At 49.1% G+C, this 17766-nt stretch overlaps 1 protein-coding gene across 1 annotated transcript in view; it reads left to right on the top strand.

The window, feature by feature from the left end:
• The first annotated feature begins 1165 nt into the window (after nt 1–1165).
• The window catches only part of MOCOS (molybdenum cofactor sulfurase), a 56916-nt gene continuing 40315 nt past the window's right edge, over nt 1166–17766 (top strand). The window contains exons 1-6 of the mRNA XM_047086867.1: nt 1166–1307; nt 7510–7599; nt 10670–10736; nt 11644–12285; nt 14460–14536; nt 16632–16831. Of these exons, the coding sequence (XP_046942823.1) occupies nt 1166–1307; nt 7510–7599; nt 10670–10736; nt 11644–12285; nt 14460–14536; nt 16632–16831 (1218 nt within the window). The remainder of the gene's footprint in view (nt 1308–7509; nt 7600–10669; nt 10737–11643; nt 12286–14459; nt 14537–16631; nt 16832–17766) is intronic.

Raw genomic sequence — 17766 nt, 5'->3', positions numbered from 1 at the left:
TGTGTCTTGGGCACCCTTTCCACCTCCTCCCACCATGGTATGCTTCGAAAGCCAGTGGTCCACCCCACCTTGGGCCGGTGGCCCCACTGGGCCCGCACCTGAGTCCCTTCACCTGGGCTGCCAGCACGTTGTCTCCCCTTCCACAGCAGGTTCTGCACTAAGCGCCCCAACTTGGTTCCACACCAGGCACCTCGCCCAGGCCCCCGTTACTTGGTCGCCTTTCACTCCATGCTCCAAAGCGGCCCCGACCCTGAGTTCTCTGTCGAGGGAGAGCGGGCCTCGATCCACCTGAGTTCTCCCTGTCGCGCACCTGGGCCCCGTGTTGTGCACCTGTCCACTCGCCCTGACACCGGCTCTACACTTCCTTCCGACGCATGGGTTTGGCCTGCCGCTCAGTACTGAGACAATGGAGGCCCGAGACAGAGCAGCTCTGACGCCGGCACCCCGGATGCAGGACCAAGGGCGGAGCGCCTCCGGCGCTAAGGCCCGAGTCGCATCCGAGCTACTGTTTTCGACCTTGCGCAGCCACGGAGACCAAATTAGCCAACCAACCTCCTGGATCCCCAATCTTTTTCGTCTTCCACCCTTTGCTCAGCCGCATTCTCAGACACGCCGAGCACACAACCCAGTGGGGAGCAGCAAGGAGAACTCTCCTTGCAAACACCCCACAAGAGTCCCCCCCGCCCCCCCCCCCCCCCCCCCCGCCACGGGGAGCGAGGGTCCCGGGTGCTATGCCGGGGTCAGGACCGGTAGAGTCAGGCGGGAGGATGCCCAGGTTTCAGGATGCCGAGCAGGAGAAAGCAATGCGTTACTTCTGCCACTTTAGCCTTTTCGTGGGACCGTAGATAAACGAGAGTTTCGTGTTCCAAGGGTCTTTGGGGGCATCTCCCTGGGCTCCACTGGGAAGCTGTTTAAAGAGACAATGAAAGCGGGCACTTCCTTACCCCGCCCCCAGGTGGGAAAAGGGCCGGAAAGAACTGCAACCCTGTGAGTCAGCTCCCCTGGGAGGCCGGGCCGCCGGGAGAGGCGCCACCCTGGGCAGCGGACCAGGTGCCCCTGGAGGGCGGGGAGGCGCGGGCGCGGCGGGGGCGGAGTCGGGCGGGCCGGCCTCGGCATTCCCCCCCGGCCCGGCGGCCGCTACGGCACGGGCTGGCGGGCCTGGGTCATGGCCGGCGGGGCGGCGCCGCGGGGGGCCGAGCTGCTGGCCTTCGCGCGGTTCCGGGACTCGAGCCCGCAGCCGCTCGCCTACGGCTATGGGCCGCGCAGCCTGCGGGACATGCGCGAGCGCGAATTCGGCCGCCTGGCAGGTGAGGCCAGCCGGGACACCTGTGCGGGGTGGGCAGGGAGGCCGTGGCGGGCACGCGTTTTCTGGCACTGGCGTGGAAGGAGCTTTTGCTTTAGGTGGGAGCAGCGTCACCTCATTTGGGATGTGTTTTGGATCGAAAGACCCGGAGGGACACGTCCGCGCGTCCCTGAGGTCCCACCTGCAGCCCAAGGCTTCTTGCTACCCTAGCTCCTTAGACTTCCCCGTGGTGCAGGACTAGCCTACTCCTTTCTCACCTGCGCTCCCTCTCCGCGGACCACGCTTAGGAGTTCTTTTGCCCTCGCCCGCCGCGACACTCCCGGCTCTAAAGGTCCAGCTGGAGCCGGCGTTGCAAAATGCAGGAATGTGCAGCGGCCATGACTATTCAGGTGCTCGCCTGCGGACAGGTGCAGTGCGTGGGCGGCGGGCGGCCAGTGCTCCGGGTGGGGACCGCAAGTCTGGGGGCGTGTGCGCTTGGGGCCGAGAGGCTACGGACACTAAGCTCATAAGCAGCTTTATTTTCGAAGCCCATTTTTCTCATTCGTGCCATCAGAACAATGCCTTCGAACTCTAGCTCGCTGGGCGTCTGGAATTAGCAAACCGTGAAGTTTGAGCTTTAAGTACATACAGGGCGAGCCTGTAACACGAATATCGTGCCTGTAACACGAGCCAGGACACGAGTATCGATCGCGATCACATCATCCTTTTGATACCCGCAAGGCGGAACAGGCTGGTTAACTTTTAAACGAGCTCGATGTGGCCCTGTGGCCTTGCCAAGACGTCACAGCCCGGCGGGAGGGCTCCCGCACCGGGTCGGGAACCTTGCGTGAAGGTCTTCCTCGAGCCTTAGGACCGCGTGCCGGTTGAGCAGGGAGGGACCGCAGGTTAAGTGGGCATGGTCGTGGCGCCAGGATTTGAGGTGTATTTATTCTGTCGCAATTAGCAACTGGTGACTGCTCCCTTGCTTGCGGCACAACAGCGGCCGCTGTGACTTAACGTTTCAGTAATAGGGTAGCTGATTGCAGCTCTTTTGAGTTATTTCTTCATGTTTGGGATAGTGACACTGTTTTCTGTTTGGGAGCTTTGAGGGCTGTGGCCTCCTCCTTGTGTGTCACCTGTCTGTACTTCAGTAGGGAAGCCCGGGAGGGAGATGGGGGGACCTTCTGGTGGCCTCTCTACTACCTCGCCATTCTTGCCAGTGACACATTCACCTGGAGGAGACAGCATCTCACCCTTCTGCTTCCACTTGCTGTCTCTGAAACGTTTTACTGTGGAAATTTCTACCCGTAGAAATAGACTGATACAGCAAACACCCACAGGTGTGGAGGGAGAGAAGGAGGCTCCCCATTCTTTTGAAGTAAATCTCAGAGGCTGTTTTCTCGCAGTCCATAATTATTTCAGCACCACACCTGCTTAATCCCCTAATCCCTCCAGCTCTGATCCCTCACACCCATCACTGGCTGACCTCTCCCCTCAACGCTACCTTGGGAAAGCAGAGGTATGTTCTGGGCTCCTACTTGTTTTCCTTGTGTCCTTCAGAGAACGTTTACTTAAATGTAAAATTTAAATGTGGTACCCAGATCCCAGGCTGCCCCTCAGAGCCCCTTTAACATCTATCTTATCGTATTCTTTCTTTCTCTGTCTGTCATCTATCTAGTGCAAGTTCCTAGCATTTCCTCTACACTATAGGGTTGAAGTAGACTTTTGTGGATTAAACCCATCCCTCCCACGGTTGGAAGTCTTAGAACATATCCACTTGCTTTCTCTCCTAGGGCAGGGAAAAACAAACAAAACAAAGCAAAATAATGTAACCTTCACCTCCTGTTCTTTTCCCCTTCTTCCCCTCAGAGTTTTTGGGCAGGCTTGAGAGTTTATCTGGTTAAGTGGTAGCTCTAGATAATTACATGCTTAATCTTTAAGTGCTGAAATATTTTGCCTAACCAGTTGGAGGGGGATTCCCTTGTCTTGGTGAAGGGAGAGTATTGGGTTTTCAGATGTGGTTCGAGTGGTTCTTGAAGCCTTAGGGTGCTGCTGCATGGCCACTCGCCCTGTGTAGAACTGAGAACTTAAAGAGCATGATCTAGAAGAGACCCTGGAATTTCCTTTCTTGAAGACCCAATACCAATGGGTTTTGGGGTCATTTGCCTCCTTCTACTAATAATAGCCAAGTCTTAGAGCGTCACTGTGTGCCAGGCACTAAACTGGGCTCTGTTATACCCACTCATTTAACCCTCATCCCATTTGCAGATGAAGGAACAGGGACCCAGAATGGCTAGTGGTGTAGGAGGATTCAGTCAGGTTGGTTGACTTGAATTCTGCACTGTTAACCACTGTGCTGGCCGATTGCATCTAAGATCTGATCTCTAGCTGACCTAACATGGCCGCCTTGTTTTGCAAAATTAACTACTGGACCAAAGGCCAAAGCAGCCTTCTCCCAAATGGCTTCCTGGCCCTGCAGAAGGCTGTGGGTAAGGCATGTGGTGCTCCCTGGGAGCCCCTCAGGTTTCACATGTGTACTGTGGCTTCACATGAGCATGTCCCTGATGGCTGGGCGGACCAAGGCCTTTCTTTTGGTGTGGTGCATTTGTATTTCTGAATTTTTGGTTAAAGAGACCATTATTCTAACACTAAATTTTTGGACTAGGTAGTACATTTACACAGCACTCAGAAGGTGCCAAAGGAGGGTAAAGAATGCCCAGGGAGTCCCGCTCACTCCAGCTGCGGCCATGGTGACGGCCCCAGGGTCAGCTCCTGCTACTCGTGTCTGGTGTGCCTTTTGACTTGTGGTCTATATTTTTGTAAGGGTGTACTTTTTTTTTAATTACACAGTTGAGCCGTAACATTCATTATCTGACATAGTTTACATTTGTTTGTCTTTCTCTGTCACTATCATACCAGCTTCTCTCTTTTGTCTACTTTTGTGTCTCTTCCACTTAGAGCAGTGCCTGGCACATGGTCAGTACTCAATAAACATATCTTGAACATCAAAATACAATAAACTAGGAAATCAAATGACCTCATAAAGGCTGTCTACAAAAAACCCACAGCTAATATCATACTTAATAGTAAAACACTGACAGGTTTACCCCTAAGAGCAGGAATAAGACAAGGATGTTTGGACTCACCATTTCTACTCAACATTGTCATCAAGGTTCTAACCAGGACAGTTAGGCAAGATTGCAAGGGAAGAAGTGAAACATCTCCATTGGCTGATGACACAAGCTTGTATATGGAAAAACCTAAAGAATCCGTATATAAAACTGTTAGAACTAAAAAATAAGTTCAGCAAGGTTATAGGATACAAGCTCAATACACAAACATCAACTTGATATCCAGATGCTAGCAAGAAAAGCTGTGAAAATGAAATAAAGGAAAGCGTCAAAAAGAACAAAATACATAAGGAATAAACTTATCAAAGGAAGTAGAAGATTTATATACTGAAAACTACAAAATGCCATCCAAGGAAATAAAGGAAGACCTAAATAAATGGAAAGGCATCCTGTATTCATGAATTTGAAGACTAAATATTGTTAAGATGACAATATTCCCCAAACTGACCTATAGACTGATTGACATTCTGATCAAAGTCCCAGGTACTTTTTTGTAGCAATTGATAAATTGATTCTAAAATTCTTACAGAAATGCAAGGGACCCAGAATAGCCAAACTGACCTTGAAAGAGAACAAAGTTGAAGGACTCACATTTCCCATAAAAGTAAAATAAGTAAAATGTATATAAAGTTACAATAATCAAAACAATGTGGTACAACTTTGGTGGTACCATTTCGTACAACTGGTACAAAAACAGATGTGTGGACTGATGAAGTAGAATTGTGAGTCCAGAAATAAACCCATAGGTCTATGGTCAGTTGCTTTTTAACAGAAGGCCAGGACTATTCAGTAGAGGAAAGAGTAGTCTCTTCAACAAATAGTGTTGGGGTAGCTGGCATGCAAAAGAATGAAGGCGGACCCCTACTTCACACTGTATTAAAAAACGAACTAAAAATGGACGAAAGAGCTAAAAATATAAAACTCTTCAAAGAAAGCATAAGCAAAAATCATCAGGACCTTGGATTAGGCAATGGTTTCTTACGACACTAAAATCACAAGCAACAATAACAACAAAAATAGACAAATTGGACTTCATCAAAATTAAATACTTTTAGGGGCGCCTGGGTGGCGCAGTCGGTTAAGCGTCCGACTTCAGCCAGGTCACGATCTCACGGTCCGTGAGTTCGAGCCCCGCGTCGGGCTCTGGGCTGATGGCTCAGAGCCTGGAGCCTGTTTCCGATTCTGTGTCTCCCTCTCTCTCTGCCCCTCCCCTGTTCATGCTCTGTCTCTCTCTGTCCCAAAAATAAATAAATGTGGAAAAAAAAATTAAAAAAAAATAAAAATAAAAAAAAAATTAAATACTTTTATGCTTCCGTGGATACCAATAAGAAAGAACAACCCACCAAATGGGAGAAAACAGATGTCCCCACACATCTTGCACATAGTCATGATAGCATCGTTTATAATAGTCAAAAAAATGGAAGCAGCCCACATGTTTATCATTGGATGAGTGGATAAACAAAATGTGGTACATCCACACAATGGAATACTATTCAGTCCTAAAAAGGAATGAAATGAACATATTATGCACCTTGAAAATACAGATGCATCTTAAAAGTATTATGCTAAATGAAAGAAGCCAGACACACAAGGCCACTTTTGCATGCTTCCATTTATATCAAATGCCTAGAATAGGCAAATCTGTAGAGACAGAAGTTCGATTAGTCGTTGCCAGGGGCTAGGGCTGAGTGGATTGGGGAGTGATTGGTAATGAGTATGTGCTCTCTTTTTGGGATGAATGAAAATGTTCTAAAATTAGATAGTGGTGATGGTTTATGAATGGTTTATGAATGGTTTATGAATCTGCTAAGTGTACCATTAAAAGGGTGAATTTTATGGTATGGGAATTATATCTCAAAAAAGATGTTATAAAAGAAACCAAAAAGGGGCACCTGGCTGGCTTACTCTGTTAAGTATCTGACTTCTGCTCAGGTCATGATCTCACAGTTCATGAGTTTGAGCCCCACTCTGTGGGCTCTTTGTTGACAGTGTGGAGCCTTCTTCAGATCCTCTGTCTTCCTCTCTCCCTGCCCTTCCCCCGCCCCCCGCACTCTCTCTTTCTCTCTCAAAAAATAAATAAACATTAACAAAAGAAGACACCAAAAAATCTATTTTGCATAAAAGAACAACAACAACAACAACAACAACAACAAAACCCATTTAAGTGAATGAAAGAAGGAATGAATCTATTCATATTGTATATTCTTGAAAAATGCATCTCAGAGTTTGCTCCATGTCTACTTATAAAGTACTAGTTGGAGGTGTAAGAATTCTTTATTTTAAACACATGTTCATGGACACTTAAGTCATTTCCAATCTCCTGCTATTGCAGACAATGCTGCACTAAATGTCCTCGTGTGCAGGCCAGTTCACAAACCATAGGTATTTTCCTAAAAGAGGAGTTGCTAGGTCAAAGAGGGTTTGCATTTTAAAATGTGGACGATATTGCCAAATTGCTGTGCCTAAAGAAGTTGTATCACTGGAGCCTCCTATCCATAGCCATGTACCAGCTGGCCCATGTTCCAGTACCCTTGCACACACGGTGAGTTATCCAGCCATCTGGTCTCCCTCATCTGATGGGAAAACCTTCGTAGCTCACTCTCATCTAAATTTGCCTGTCTCTGTTTATGAGAGAAGCTAGAAAGCACATTTACATTCCTGGTCATCTCCAAAGCTCTCCAAGCTGTTCTCGGGTTGAGGGATATAGAATTCACTGTGGGAAAGCATAATCAGGGCTCGCCCACCAGGGAAGAGGCAAGGAAATCCCAGATAGGAAGTGAGTCATAATGTGAAATTGCTTTACTGTCATTAATCACAAATGTCTGTTGGGCTCCTCCTCTGTGTGGGATGCTGTTCCAGGTTCATAAAAGAGCTGGTTAATCAGGAAGGCTTGCTTGGGGCTCTAAAGGTCATTCAGTATTGAAAGTGCAATCTTGCATTGCCCATGCCTTGGATTAAGAAGCTCATATCAAGAGGCTTGGAGAAATCAGTGGCCTGGTGGTGCCCACTGCTCAAGCTCACACAAATCACATCTAGGTAAAATGAGTGGAATACCTCTGGACAATAACCCCAGCTCGATTCTGTGTTTTCTTTCAGGAACCGTCTACCTTGACCATGCAGGAGCCACATTGTTCCCCCAGAGTCAGCTCACAAGCTTCACTAATGACCTCATGGAAAATGTTTATGGTAAAGAAAAACACACCCAAACCGACTTTTATATGAATAGTAGCCAACAACATTCAGCTGATCTATCTCTGCTTAATAAATATCAGATTTATTTAGAACAGTGCTGAATAGACCCCATGGGAGAAGGGTGTCAAGCAAGCACTCAGGTCGGTCCCTATGATACATGTGTGGCCAGGATAGGAAGGATCGGCTCAGGGACACAAGGTTTACTTCCAGAAGAAGGGGTCAGTGTCAGAAGGGCACAGAAATACAAAGCTGCTGTGTTTGACAGGATGACCCTGTGCAGAGGGTGGGGTGGTGGGAAGGACATTCATTTATTCTTTCACTCCAGAAATGTGTGTTGAGCCACTTTACTGTGGGGGGCACGGTGCGACAATGAAAACAGAGGAAGCACAGGCCCTGCCTTCGTGGACTGTGATCTGGTCAAGACAGGACCTTAATCAAGTGAGCTCCAAATGAATGTAAATGACCAACTATCTGAAGGGCTGTGAACAAAAGGCCCATGATACCACAGGGTCTGTGGTTGCAGAGTGACAGGGCTGGCAGTGTGAGTGTCAGAGAAAGCTGCCTTAGGAGAGGGATGACTGGAGGATGAGCAGGGATTCACTTGGGCACGAGGAGAAGGGTATTCCAGACAGAGGTAGTAGCATGAACCAAGATCCTTTAGTGGTTTCAGGAATTCGCCCCGGAGCACAGAGGAGGGGAGGAGGGTGGTGGAGACATGAATGGAGAGGTAGGTAGGGGCATTGTAGGTGCTCTGCAGAGTTTGATGTTTATTCTAGAAACAATGGGCAGTCCTGGAGGACATTAATCAGCAGCACCGTGTGATGAGGAGATAAGCATGGAAAGGGAGCTTGAACTAAAAACAGCTCTGGCTGTTAATGGTAATAACAGCGAGCACCCTCTCCTGAACACTCACCATACACTTCAGGCACTGTTCCAAATGCTTGATCTCTTCTCTCTCCCTCCATTCTCCAGCCAAACGAGGGTACAGGTTCTGTTATCAAACAAGCTAAGGTACAGGTTCTGTCATCACTCCTGTTTTACAGGTGAGGGCCCAGGGAAGGGAGGCAGCTAACCAGAGGCCACACAGTCAGAAAGTGCTGGAGCTGGGAGAGTGGCTCTCCAGGCCAATGGGCTCCAGAGCACAAGCCCTTATCCCTTAGCAGACTGCCTCAGTTCATGACAATCCTATCATGCCACACTAAGGTCCTGGGCAGTCAGCAGATATTTAAATCTGGGGAGTTGTTTGTAGGGGAGATGTCACTGAGGGACCTTATCTTGATTTTACCCCATGATTTGCAAAGAGACCCACAAGTCTTCCTTAAATTTTGCAATTGTCCTAGCTGTGGGAAAGGTGCCGAGAGGTGACGATCTGTAGACTGTAGGTAGTGCTGATGGTGCTGAGCTAAAAACCAGGGTGGTGAGAGGAAGCAAGGGTAAGTACCACATCCCTGGGTTACTAGTGCATATGGAAAAGGAGCATTGGTGGCTTCAATGACCAGAAATCCAGTGTGACCAGACAGTATATATGAGAAAACAAACAAACGAACCCTAAAACAGAAAAGGTCAAGACTGTGTTAGTGTGGTCTTGTGGTCCTGCTCCTGAGAAATGCTTGTGCCTCACCCCTGCACATCCGGCCCCTTGAGAGGTCTGTGTCCTCGTCTGGGGGCCATGTTTTGAGGAGGTAATGATACTATGGGTCACACTCATGGGGCATCCAAGGAGGGGAGGAGAACTAGAAATTGACAAGTGAAATTAGGAGACTTAGGGTGCCTGGGTGGCTCAGTCATTTAAGCATCCAACTCTTGATTTCAGCTCAGGTCATGATCTCATGGTTCATGAGATCAAGTCCCGTGTGGGACTCTGCACTGTCAGCATGACACCTGCTTGGGATTCTCTCTCTCTCTCTCTCTCTCTCTCTCTCTCTCTGTCCCTCTCCTTCTTGCTCTCTCTGTCTCTCAAAATAAATAAATAAACATTTAAGCAAATCTTAAAAAAAAGAAATTAGGAGAGACTATAGCCTTGAGAATGGGCTAAGGGGAGATGTGATGGTCCCTTTCATATATTTGGAGGAGATAGATGTGTTTCTGCGGGAATGATGCCAGTAGCAGGGGTGTGAATGCAGGGCAACAGATGGGGACTTAGATTAAGTGGCATTCATGGCTCTGTCTCATGGTTGGGGGCAGGGCGGGCGGCAGGGGGCGGGGAGAAAGGGCAGCCTCCTGAAGTTGTGTGCTTGGTTCCCTGGAGTTAATTATCAGAACCACCTGTCAGGGAACTTGTAGAAAAGGTTCTTGCATTGGTCTGGCTGCCTGAGAGCTGACTTCCAGCTCCAGAATGTTCTTCCCCGATCCCATCTTGCTTTACTAGGTGGGGGCGGAGGTTGGTTGGTTGGTTTAAAAAAATTGAATTTTATTTTACATATCATAAAATTCATCTATTTCAAATGTACAATTTAGCGATTTTTACTAACTTTACCAAGTGGTGCAACTATCATTATAAATCACTTAGAACATTTTCATTCCCCCACTAACATCTCTGATGCCTATTTATAGTTAATCCCTGTTGCCCCCTCAGTCTCAGGCAACCACTAAATCCATTACTTTCTGAATCTCTCTCTGTACAGTTGCCTTTGCTGGACATTTCATATAAATGGAATTGTATACTGTGTGACGCCTTGTGTCTGGTATCTTTCAGTGAACATGTTTTTGTGGTTCATTCGTGACCTAGCCAGCGGGTTCCTTTTTATTGTGACTACTTTCCCATTGTGTGGATAGATCACATTTTGCCCATCTGCTCATCAGCTATCTGCTGTCTGCTCACGATGGACATTCATGTTGTCCCCAGGATTTGGCTTTACCAACAAACCTGCCTGTGAGCATTTCTGCGCATGACTCTTCGAGTGGATGTATGTTTTCACCTCCCTTGAGTGTATGGGAGGGGCATCGCTGGGTCAGACAGTGGTTGTATGCTTAACTCTTTGAGAAACTGAGGGAGAGGATTGGCAGGGACACAAGAAGAGAGACACAAGTAGTGGCCTGATGGCCTTTCTCTGTAACCTGCCAGGTAACCCTCACAGCCAGAACATCAGCAGCAAGCTCACCCATGACACCGTGGAGCACGTGCGCTACAGGTGAGTGGCAAAGGTGCCAGCCCGAGCGGGCACCCCCAGGTGGCTGGGCTGCTTTCCTACCACTTACCGCCTCCCACAAAGGTTCTGAGCTGGTTTCGGGAAGATCACGGTCAGCTAAATGGTCAAGTGCACAATGATGAACATCAGGGGCAGAGGACGACGGGAAGGTGAGAGACAGTGGGTGTGGAGCAAGGCGGAGCCGAAGCGCAGGTGGGTGGCCCTGAGGTGCTCACGGCCGTCTCAGGTGGCTTCGGGCCGGTGCTAGGGTGCCCGGGGGCCAGAGCGACAAGGAGCGACCACTTCCCAAGTCTCACCTTCAGAGAGAAGAAAAACATTCAGTCTGGGCTTTCCTTTCGCATTTCATTAGGCGCCTTGTTTTACTCATCCCCAGCCCACCCAACCTTTTTACGAATATGCGCGCCTCGGACAACTCTTTATGTTTTTCCACAGGTGAATAGTTAGTTTTCGTAAGTAATTTCCGGGGGGTGCCTAACGTTCCTTCAATTCCTATAATTTCAAGTCATTTCCAACTGGAAAGTGGTGCTGGGCTGCCACGTATGAAAAGTGCTGCAAAACAAGTTGGTGACCTACCACTTGCCGTGGCGGAGACAGAGAGCTGACCGGGGAGAGAGTGTGTCCTGGGATTACGATCATCGCGGGTTTTTGCCTTGTCCTAGGAGGGTGCGGACTTGGGAGGCGGGAGGTGCTTTTGCCAGTTTGAACCTGCTCGTCAGCTCTTCCTGCGGCCCGCTTGGCCCCTGCCCTAACTGCTCGAGGGTGGCCAAGCCGGTGTGGGTCTTCTAGATGTGAAGGTAGAGAGATGTCACATTCAGTAGAAACGCAGCTACCACTGGACGTTTAACACTAGTGAGACCAAGGAGTTGGCATGATACTGTGCTTCTTCCAGGATTTTGGAGCACTTCCACACCTCCACAGAGGACTACAGCGTGATTTTCACGGCAGGGAGCACGGCTGCTCTTAAACTGGTGGCAGAGGCCTTCCCGTGGGTGTCCCCGGGCCCGGAGAGCAACGGGAGTCGGTTCTGTTACCTCACCGACAGCCACACGTCCGTGGTGGGCATGAGGAAGGTCACCACGGCCATGAACGTCACTTCCATCCCAGTCAGGCCGGAGGACGTGTGCGCGGCGGAGACACGGGGCACTGCTGCCAGTGACCCTGACTGCCAGCTCCCGCACCTCTTTTGTTACCCTGCTCAGAGTAACTTTTCCGGAACCAGATACCCCCTGTCCTGGATAGGAGAGGTCAAGGCCGGGCGGATGTGCCCCGTGAGCGTGCCTGGGAAGTGGTTCGTGTTGCTTGACGCGGCCTCCTACGTGAGCACCTCGCCTTTGGACCTGTCGGTTCACCAGGCCGACTTTGTCCCCCTCTCCTTCTATAAGATCTTTGGATTCCCCACTGGCCTGGGCGCTCTGCTGGTGAATAATCGTGTGGCTCCTCTGCTGAGGAAAACCTACTTTGGAGGAGGCACGGCCGCTGCGTACCTTGCGGGAGAAGACTTCTATATCCCAAGACAGTCGGTGGCTGAAAGGTAACTCGCCACGGGAATGGCTGGCTGGAGTTCAGCCAGGCAGGGGTCCGGCATGTGTCCCCTATAGGATCATGCAAGGGACTGGGCTCGGCCACCAGGATTAGGGGGTTTGGAGGCAGGGACGGAGACAGAGGTCGGCTGGAGGGTGCCCCAGGCAGCTCAGTGAACTGGGCCCCCGTGTGCGGGCTTGTCCAGAGCTGTGAGAGGACAAGGGCTGCAAGCGGAGGCCGTGAAGGGCTCTCAGGAGGGTAAGGAGGGTTGGCCACCGGGCCTTTCCCCAGAGCACAGGCAAGAGGTGCCACAGTTTATCAAAGCGGTCTTTTAAAAAGATGGCATCTTCTGGAACAAGTGTGCATGCATGTTGACGGCACAGCTGGTTTTCAGCAGCTGGAATCTGCTCAGCTTGGTGGCTGGTTGGCAAGAAGAATTAGTTAATTCAGAAGCCACCAGACATGTGGGGTGCTGTGAGCAGGCTCTGTGAGCCCTGTGAGTGACAAAGGGAAGTTTGGGGGCAGGGAGCTACTTGCCTGCAAGTGGCAGAGGCCTCTGCCCGGGTTTGCTGGTGTATGCATCTTCCTCAGGCTGCGGGGCACGGGGTGCGGGGCAGGCCGAGGAGCTCTCCCACAGGGTGATGGCTGGGACCCATGAGGTCGAATGTGTGAGAGGATGAAAGTGACAGCTGACCCAGGGTTCTGCTGGGTCCAACAGCGGGGAATACCATGGGATTGGGCCAGGGGGCTAGTGACCCTGCTGGTGCCTGAGAAAACCCGGAGCCTGGATGGGAAGGGGGTCAGATCCCCCATAGACCCAGGTGGAGACTCAGGGTTCTGCGGATGGGGGCGTGTCCCTGCCGGTAGAGTCATGGGTCAGATCTGTGGGCCCCAGAGCTGGATTGCTGGCGAGTGAATCCCGGCTTCACCACGCACCAGCAGCAGTGGGGACAGGGGTGTATGACTTGATCTCTGCACCTAGTTTTCCCTATAAAGTGGGTCTCTGAAAGCCTACGATTATTGAGAGCTCATATAGGTGAAGTGCCCAGATAGAGTTGGCGTCAGTGGGGCTATTTGGTGTCTCTTTTATTTCGGACTAATCCATAGCTGGGGGATTCTGGAACAGGAACTCTGCTGTAAGACATTTTGTATCCGGGTGTGATAACATAGTGAGTAGTATAACCAAGCGGGAAGAGAATGACAGGCACAGCATCACATAAATTAAAGGCAGATCACAATGACAACTCAAACTTTATGGAGCCAGCAGGAACGTGTGGAGGCCAGGAGAAGTGGGGCAGTGCCTACCGGGCAGGATGGGGGTGGCCTGAGCTGGACCAGACCTCTGGCCTTCGACTGGGCGGGTTGCCTCACGGCTGGTGCTGCACCAAGATTCCTAGAAAGCCGAATGGTTATTCACCACTAGAAGTCTCATTTTTTTCTAGTGGACTTAGGACTAGAACTCGAGAGATTTAATACCCAAACCAAATATGTTTTGAACATGTACCCCGACCATGTTCTTGTTTGATAACCCAAGAATGTACAACCATTGATGGAAACAAACAAACAAACAAACAAACCCTTCCTTTTTTCCAAGAGTCTATTGATTATTGGTTAATGAATAATTATTTACTATATATCGATAACTTAATTCATTATTGGCTAACAATGTTTAATTTATTAGAGATTATTTATTAATTCACTGGTGATTAACCAGTTAGTAATTGATTCATTATTGACTAATTCATTATCATTATTATTTTTTAAAGTTTTTAATATTTATTTTGAGAGACAAAGAGTGCAAGCAGGGGAGGGGTGGAGGGAGAGAGAGAACAGAGAGAGAGAGAGAGAGAGAGAGAGAGAGAATCCCAAGCAGCCTCTGCATTGTCAACACAGAGCCTGATGTGGGGCTTGAACTCACGACTGTGAGATCATGATCTGAGCTGAAATCAAGAGTTAGATGCTGAACTGACTGAGTTACCCAGGCACCTCTTATTATCATTATTAATTCATAGTTAATTCATTAATTGTTGAGTCATATAGCTAATTCATAATACATTAGTTTTATAAGGAAATTAAGATTGCAGTAACAGGGTTCTGAGCAAATCCTCTCCCTAGAATATTAAACTACAAAGCACAATATTTCCTTCCATTGAAAGCTTCGGCTTGCTTTGTTCACTGTTCCAGGTTTGAAGATGGCACCATCTCGTTCCTTGACGTGATAGCACTAAAACACGGGTTTGATGCCCTAGAGCGCCTCACAGGTCAGTGGATCCTTTTATCCAGTTGCTCCCGTTGCCTGTGTCCTTGAGGGTGTCCCGGCACGGGTGTGATTTAGATAAGGACCCAGGGGCTGTGCGTGGGGCTGGCACAGGGCAGCTGTACAGCGAATGCAGTTGAAGCTAATTCTAAAGAATTTCGGAATGACTTCTGAGGCAAGAGCAAGAGACTGCACCACATTTTTTTTTTTTTTAATTTTTGTCAGTTAAAAGAACATTTTAACCAGTAAGAGACGTTCCAAACCAGGAGATTAGTCACTTCACAGAAGCAGAAGACCCACCCTTGGTCCCTGGTCTGGGAATGGTTACAGATCCTGAGACCTTACTCTGCTGTTACCTTGCTGGGTCCTCCCTCCTGTCTCGGGGGGCGGGGGGGACTGTGTGATGAAGAGCTAACGCTCAGAGAAGTTAAGTGCCTTCTCCAGGGCCAGGGACCTCGTAACTGGGAGGGTTGGCCTAGGCCGTAATAATGCCTAACCCCGAGCCCCTGTCTCTGCTGCTGGGCTTTGTAGTGATGCACATTGTCTGTCCCGGCAAGTATTTGGGGTGTTGGGCAGGTGGGGGACACTCACTGTGGGCTGACACACACACAGATGCCACTCCCCATCGTGTGGGGCCTGACACAAACACATAGGACCAGAAGAACCTATGCTTCACGAGCCAGGCACCCGCCCTCCGTCATGCTCCTGGGCACTCCTCCAGAGGCTGAGCTTCTAGAGCTGGGTGGTGCTGCTTGCACCCTCCATATGGAGGCGGGGTGGTGGTGAGCCAGGGGTGTGGCTTAAAGATTAGGCAGTCCTTCCTTTCTCTCCTTTGTTACAGTAACGGGACCTTGCAGGTTCTCAGCCTGAGCCCAATACGGGGCGGGCGCGGAGGGAACGGACAGGCTTCACGGGAGAGGAGGGTGGCACTGATGGTAATACAGGGAAGTGAACAGACAGCATCCAGGACAAAGAGGAGATAATAAAAACAAGCACTGAGAAATGAGCACTTTCCCCAGAAAGATATTAATAGATGGCCGAACAGCAAGATACAGGTCTGATAGCTCCAGGGGCGCCTCGGAAAGCGGACTGACAATACCTGCTCCGTAATAAGGCAAACCCCTGATTGTTCCTACCTCATTGCTCCTTTGAAAAAATGTGTAGTGAAGTACACATAACATAAAATGCATCACTGTAGCCAATTTAGTGTGCATTTCCGTGACATTAAGCACGTTTACATTGTTATGAAGCCATCTACCGCTGACCATCCCTGGGACTTTTACATCACCCCAAACTGAAACCCACTACACAGTAACTCCCCATTTCCCCTCCCTCCCAGACCCAAGTAATCTCCATTCTTTCTGTCTCTATGAATTTGCCTCTTCTAGGCACTTAGATAAGAGGCATAATACAGTATTTGTCCTATTGTGTCTGGCTTCTTTTACATAATGTTTTCAAGGTTCACCCATGCTGTAACATGTATCCTTAATTGATCTGGATCCTATTGAAATGAGTTACACATTGAGGGTGCCTGGGTGGTTCAGTTGGTTGAGCATCTGACTCTTGATTTTGGCCCAGGTCATGATCTCAGGGTCGTGGGTTTGAAACACGTGTTGGGCTCTGCGCTGAGGGTGGAGCCTGCTTGAGATTCTCTCTCTCTCCCTCTACCCCTCTCTCCTGTTTGAGCACTCTCTCTCTCTCTCTCTCTCTCTCTCTCTCTCAAAAAATGATTTAAATGTTAAAGATACAGCAAAAAAAGAGGTACTTCTAAAGATAAGGTGGTGCTTTTTTGCCATTTGTAACCCAAGGGTCTAAATTCTCTGAATGCTTAAGTGGCATTATTAAAGAAAGAAAACAAAGAGGATGACAGGAATTCCTATGGAAGATTCCACGGAAACAGCAACAGTAAGGTGTTGTTCAGTCCCCCAGACCTACACATTAACCATATGGACAGTACCACACCGTATTTACCCGTACTTACAATTGTTAATCTGAGGTCCAGCTTTGCCGGTTAGAATGATCTTGTGTTCTTAAAAATGACTGAGTGAATTACGTGGAAAATTCATGATTCTGTCTGACATTTCACAATCGCTTTCGAGGTGGAATGGAGAATATAAAGCAGCACACCTTTACCTTGGCTCAGTACACCTACACTGCCCTGTGTGCTCTCCGGTACCCCAATGGAGCCCCTGTGGTGCGGATTTACAGCGACTCTGAATTCAGCAGTCCAGAGGTGCAGGGTCCTGTCATCAATTTTAATGTTCTCGACCACAGTGGGAACATTATTGGTTATTCCCAGGTGGGTTTTCTCCTTCCCTTCCCTCCCCTCCCCTCCCCTCCCCTCCCCTCCCCTCCCCTCCCCTCCCCTCCCCTCCCCTCCCCTTCCCTTCCCTTCCCTTCCCTTCCCTTCCCTTCCCTTCCCTTCATAATTTATTGACAAGTTAGCTAACCTACAGTGTATATCGTGTAATCTTGGCTTCGGGAGTAGATTCCTGTGATTCATCACTTACATACAACACTCAGTGTTCATCCCAACAAGTGCCCTCCTCAATGTCCATCTCCCATTTTCCCTGACCCCTCAACCCCCCACGCCCATCAACCCTCAGTTCTCTGTATTTAAGAGTCTCTTATGGTTTGCCTCCTTCTCTGTAACTTATTTTTCCTTCCCTTCTCCTATGGTCTTCTGTGAAGTTTCTCAAATTCCACCTATGAGTGAAAACATATGATATCTGTCTTTTTCTGATTGATTTATTTCACTTAGCATAACACCCTCCAGTTCTGTCCATGTTGTTGCAAATGGCAAGATTTTGTTCCTTTTCATCTCTGAGTAGTGTTCCATTGTATGTATATCCAGGTGGGTTTTCTTGTCACCTTGAGCACCTGTTCACAACAGAATTTCTCTCCCCTGGAACTCTGCAGCCTTTTGGAGCCCTGACATTTGCAGTCCAGGTCTGTGAGTCCTTGCAGTAGCTGTGAGAAAGGCAGCCCGTGCATGGTTGGAGAGGCCCAGCCCTTCCTTAGAGGCTCTATACTCTCATAGGCACTCCGTTCTAACAGGTGTGGCTATTTAGTTTACCAGCTCTCCTTTTTTTTCAGCCAGAAATGGTCATTTTCAGGCGTGGGGAGAGAAGGTCCGAGTCCTTGATAGCACTGGAAGGTGACAGCTGACAGCTTGCCAGCAAGGGAAGACACCCTAAAACAATGTAGACAGAAAAGCAGTGTAGACAGAATACC

The sequence above is a fragment of the Lynx rufus genome, unplaced genomic scaffold, assembly GCF_022079265.1.
Source record: "Lynx rufus isolate CCGP_SWC_20201006 ecotype Redwood Valley unplaced genomic scaffold, mLynRuf1.p SCAF_22, whole genome shotgun sequence".
NCBI classification, from domain to species: domain Eukaryota; kingdom Metazoa; phylum Chordata; class Mammalia; order Carnivora; family Felidae; genus Lynx; species Lynx rufus.
The sequence above is the reverse complement of the archived record's forward strand: the minus strand, read 5'-3'. Positions and strand labels throughout refer to the sequence as shown.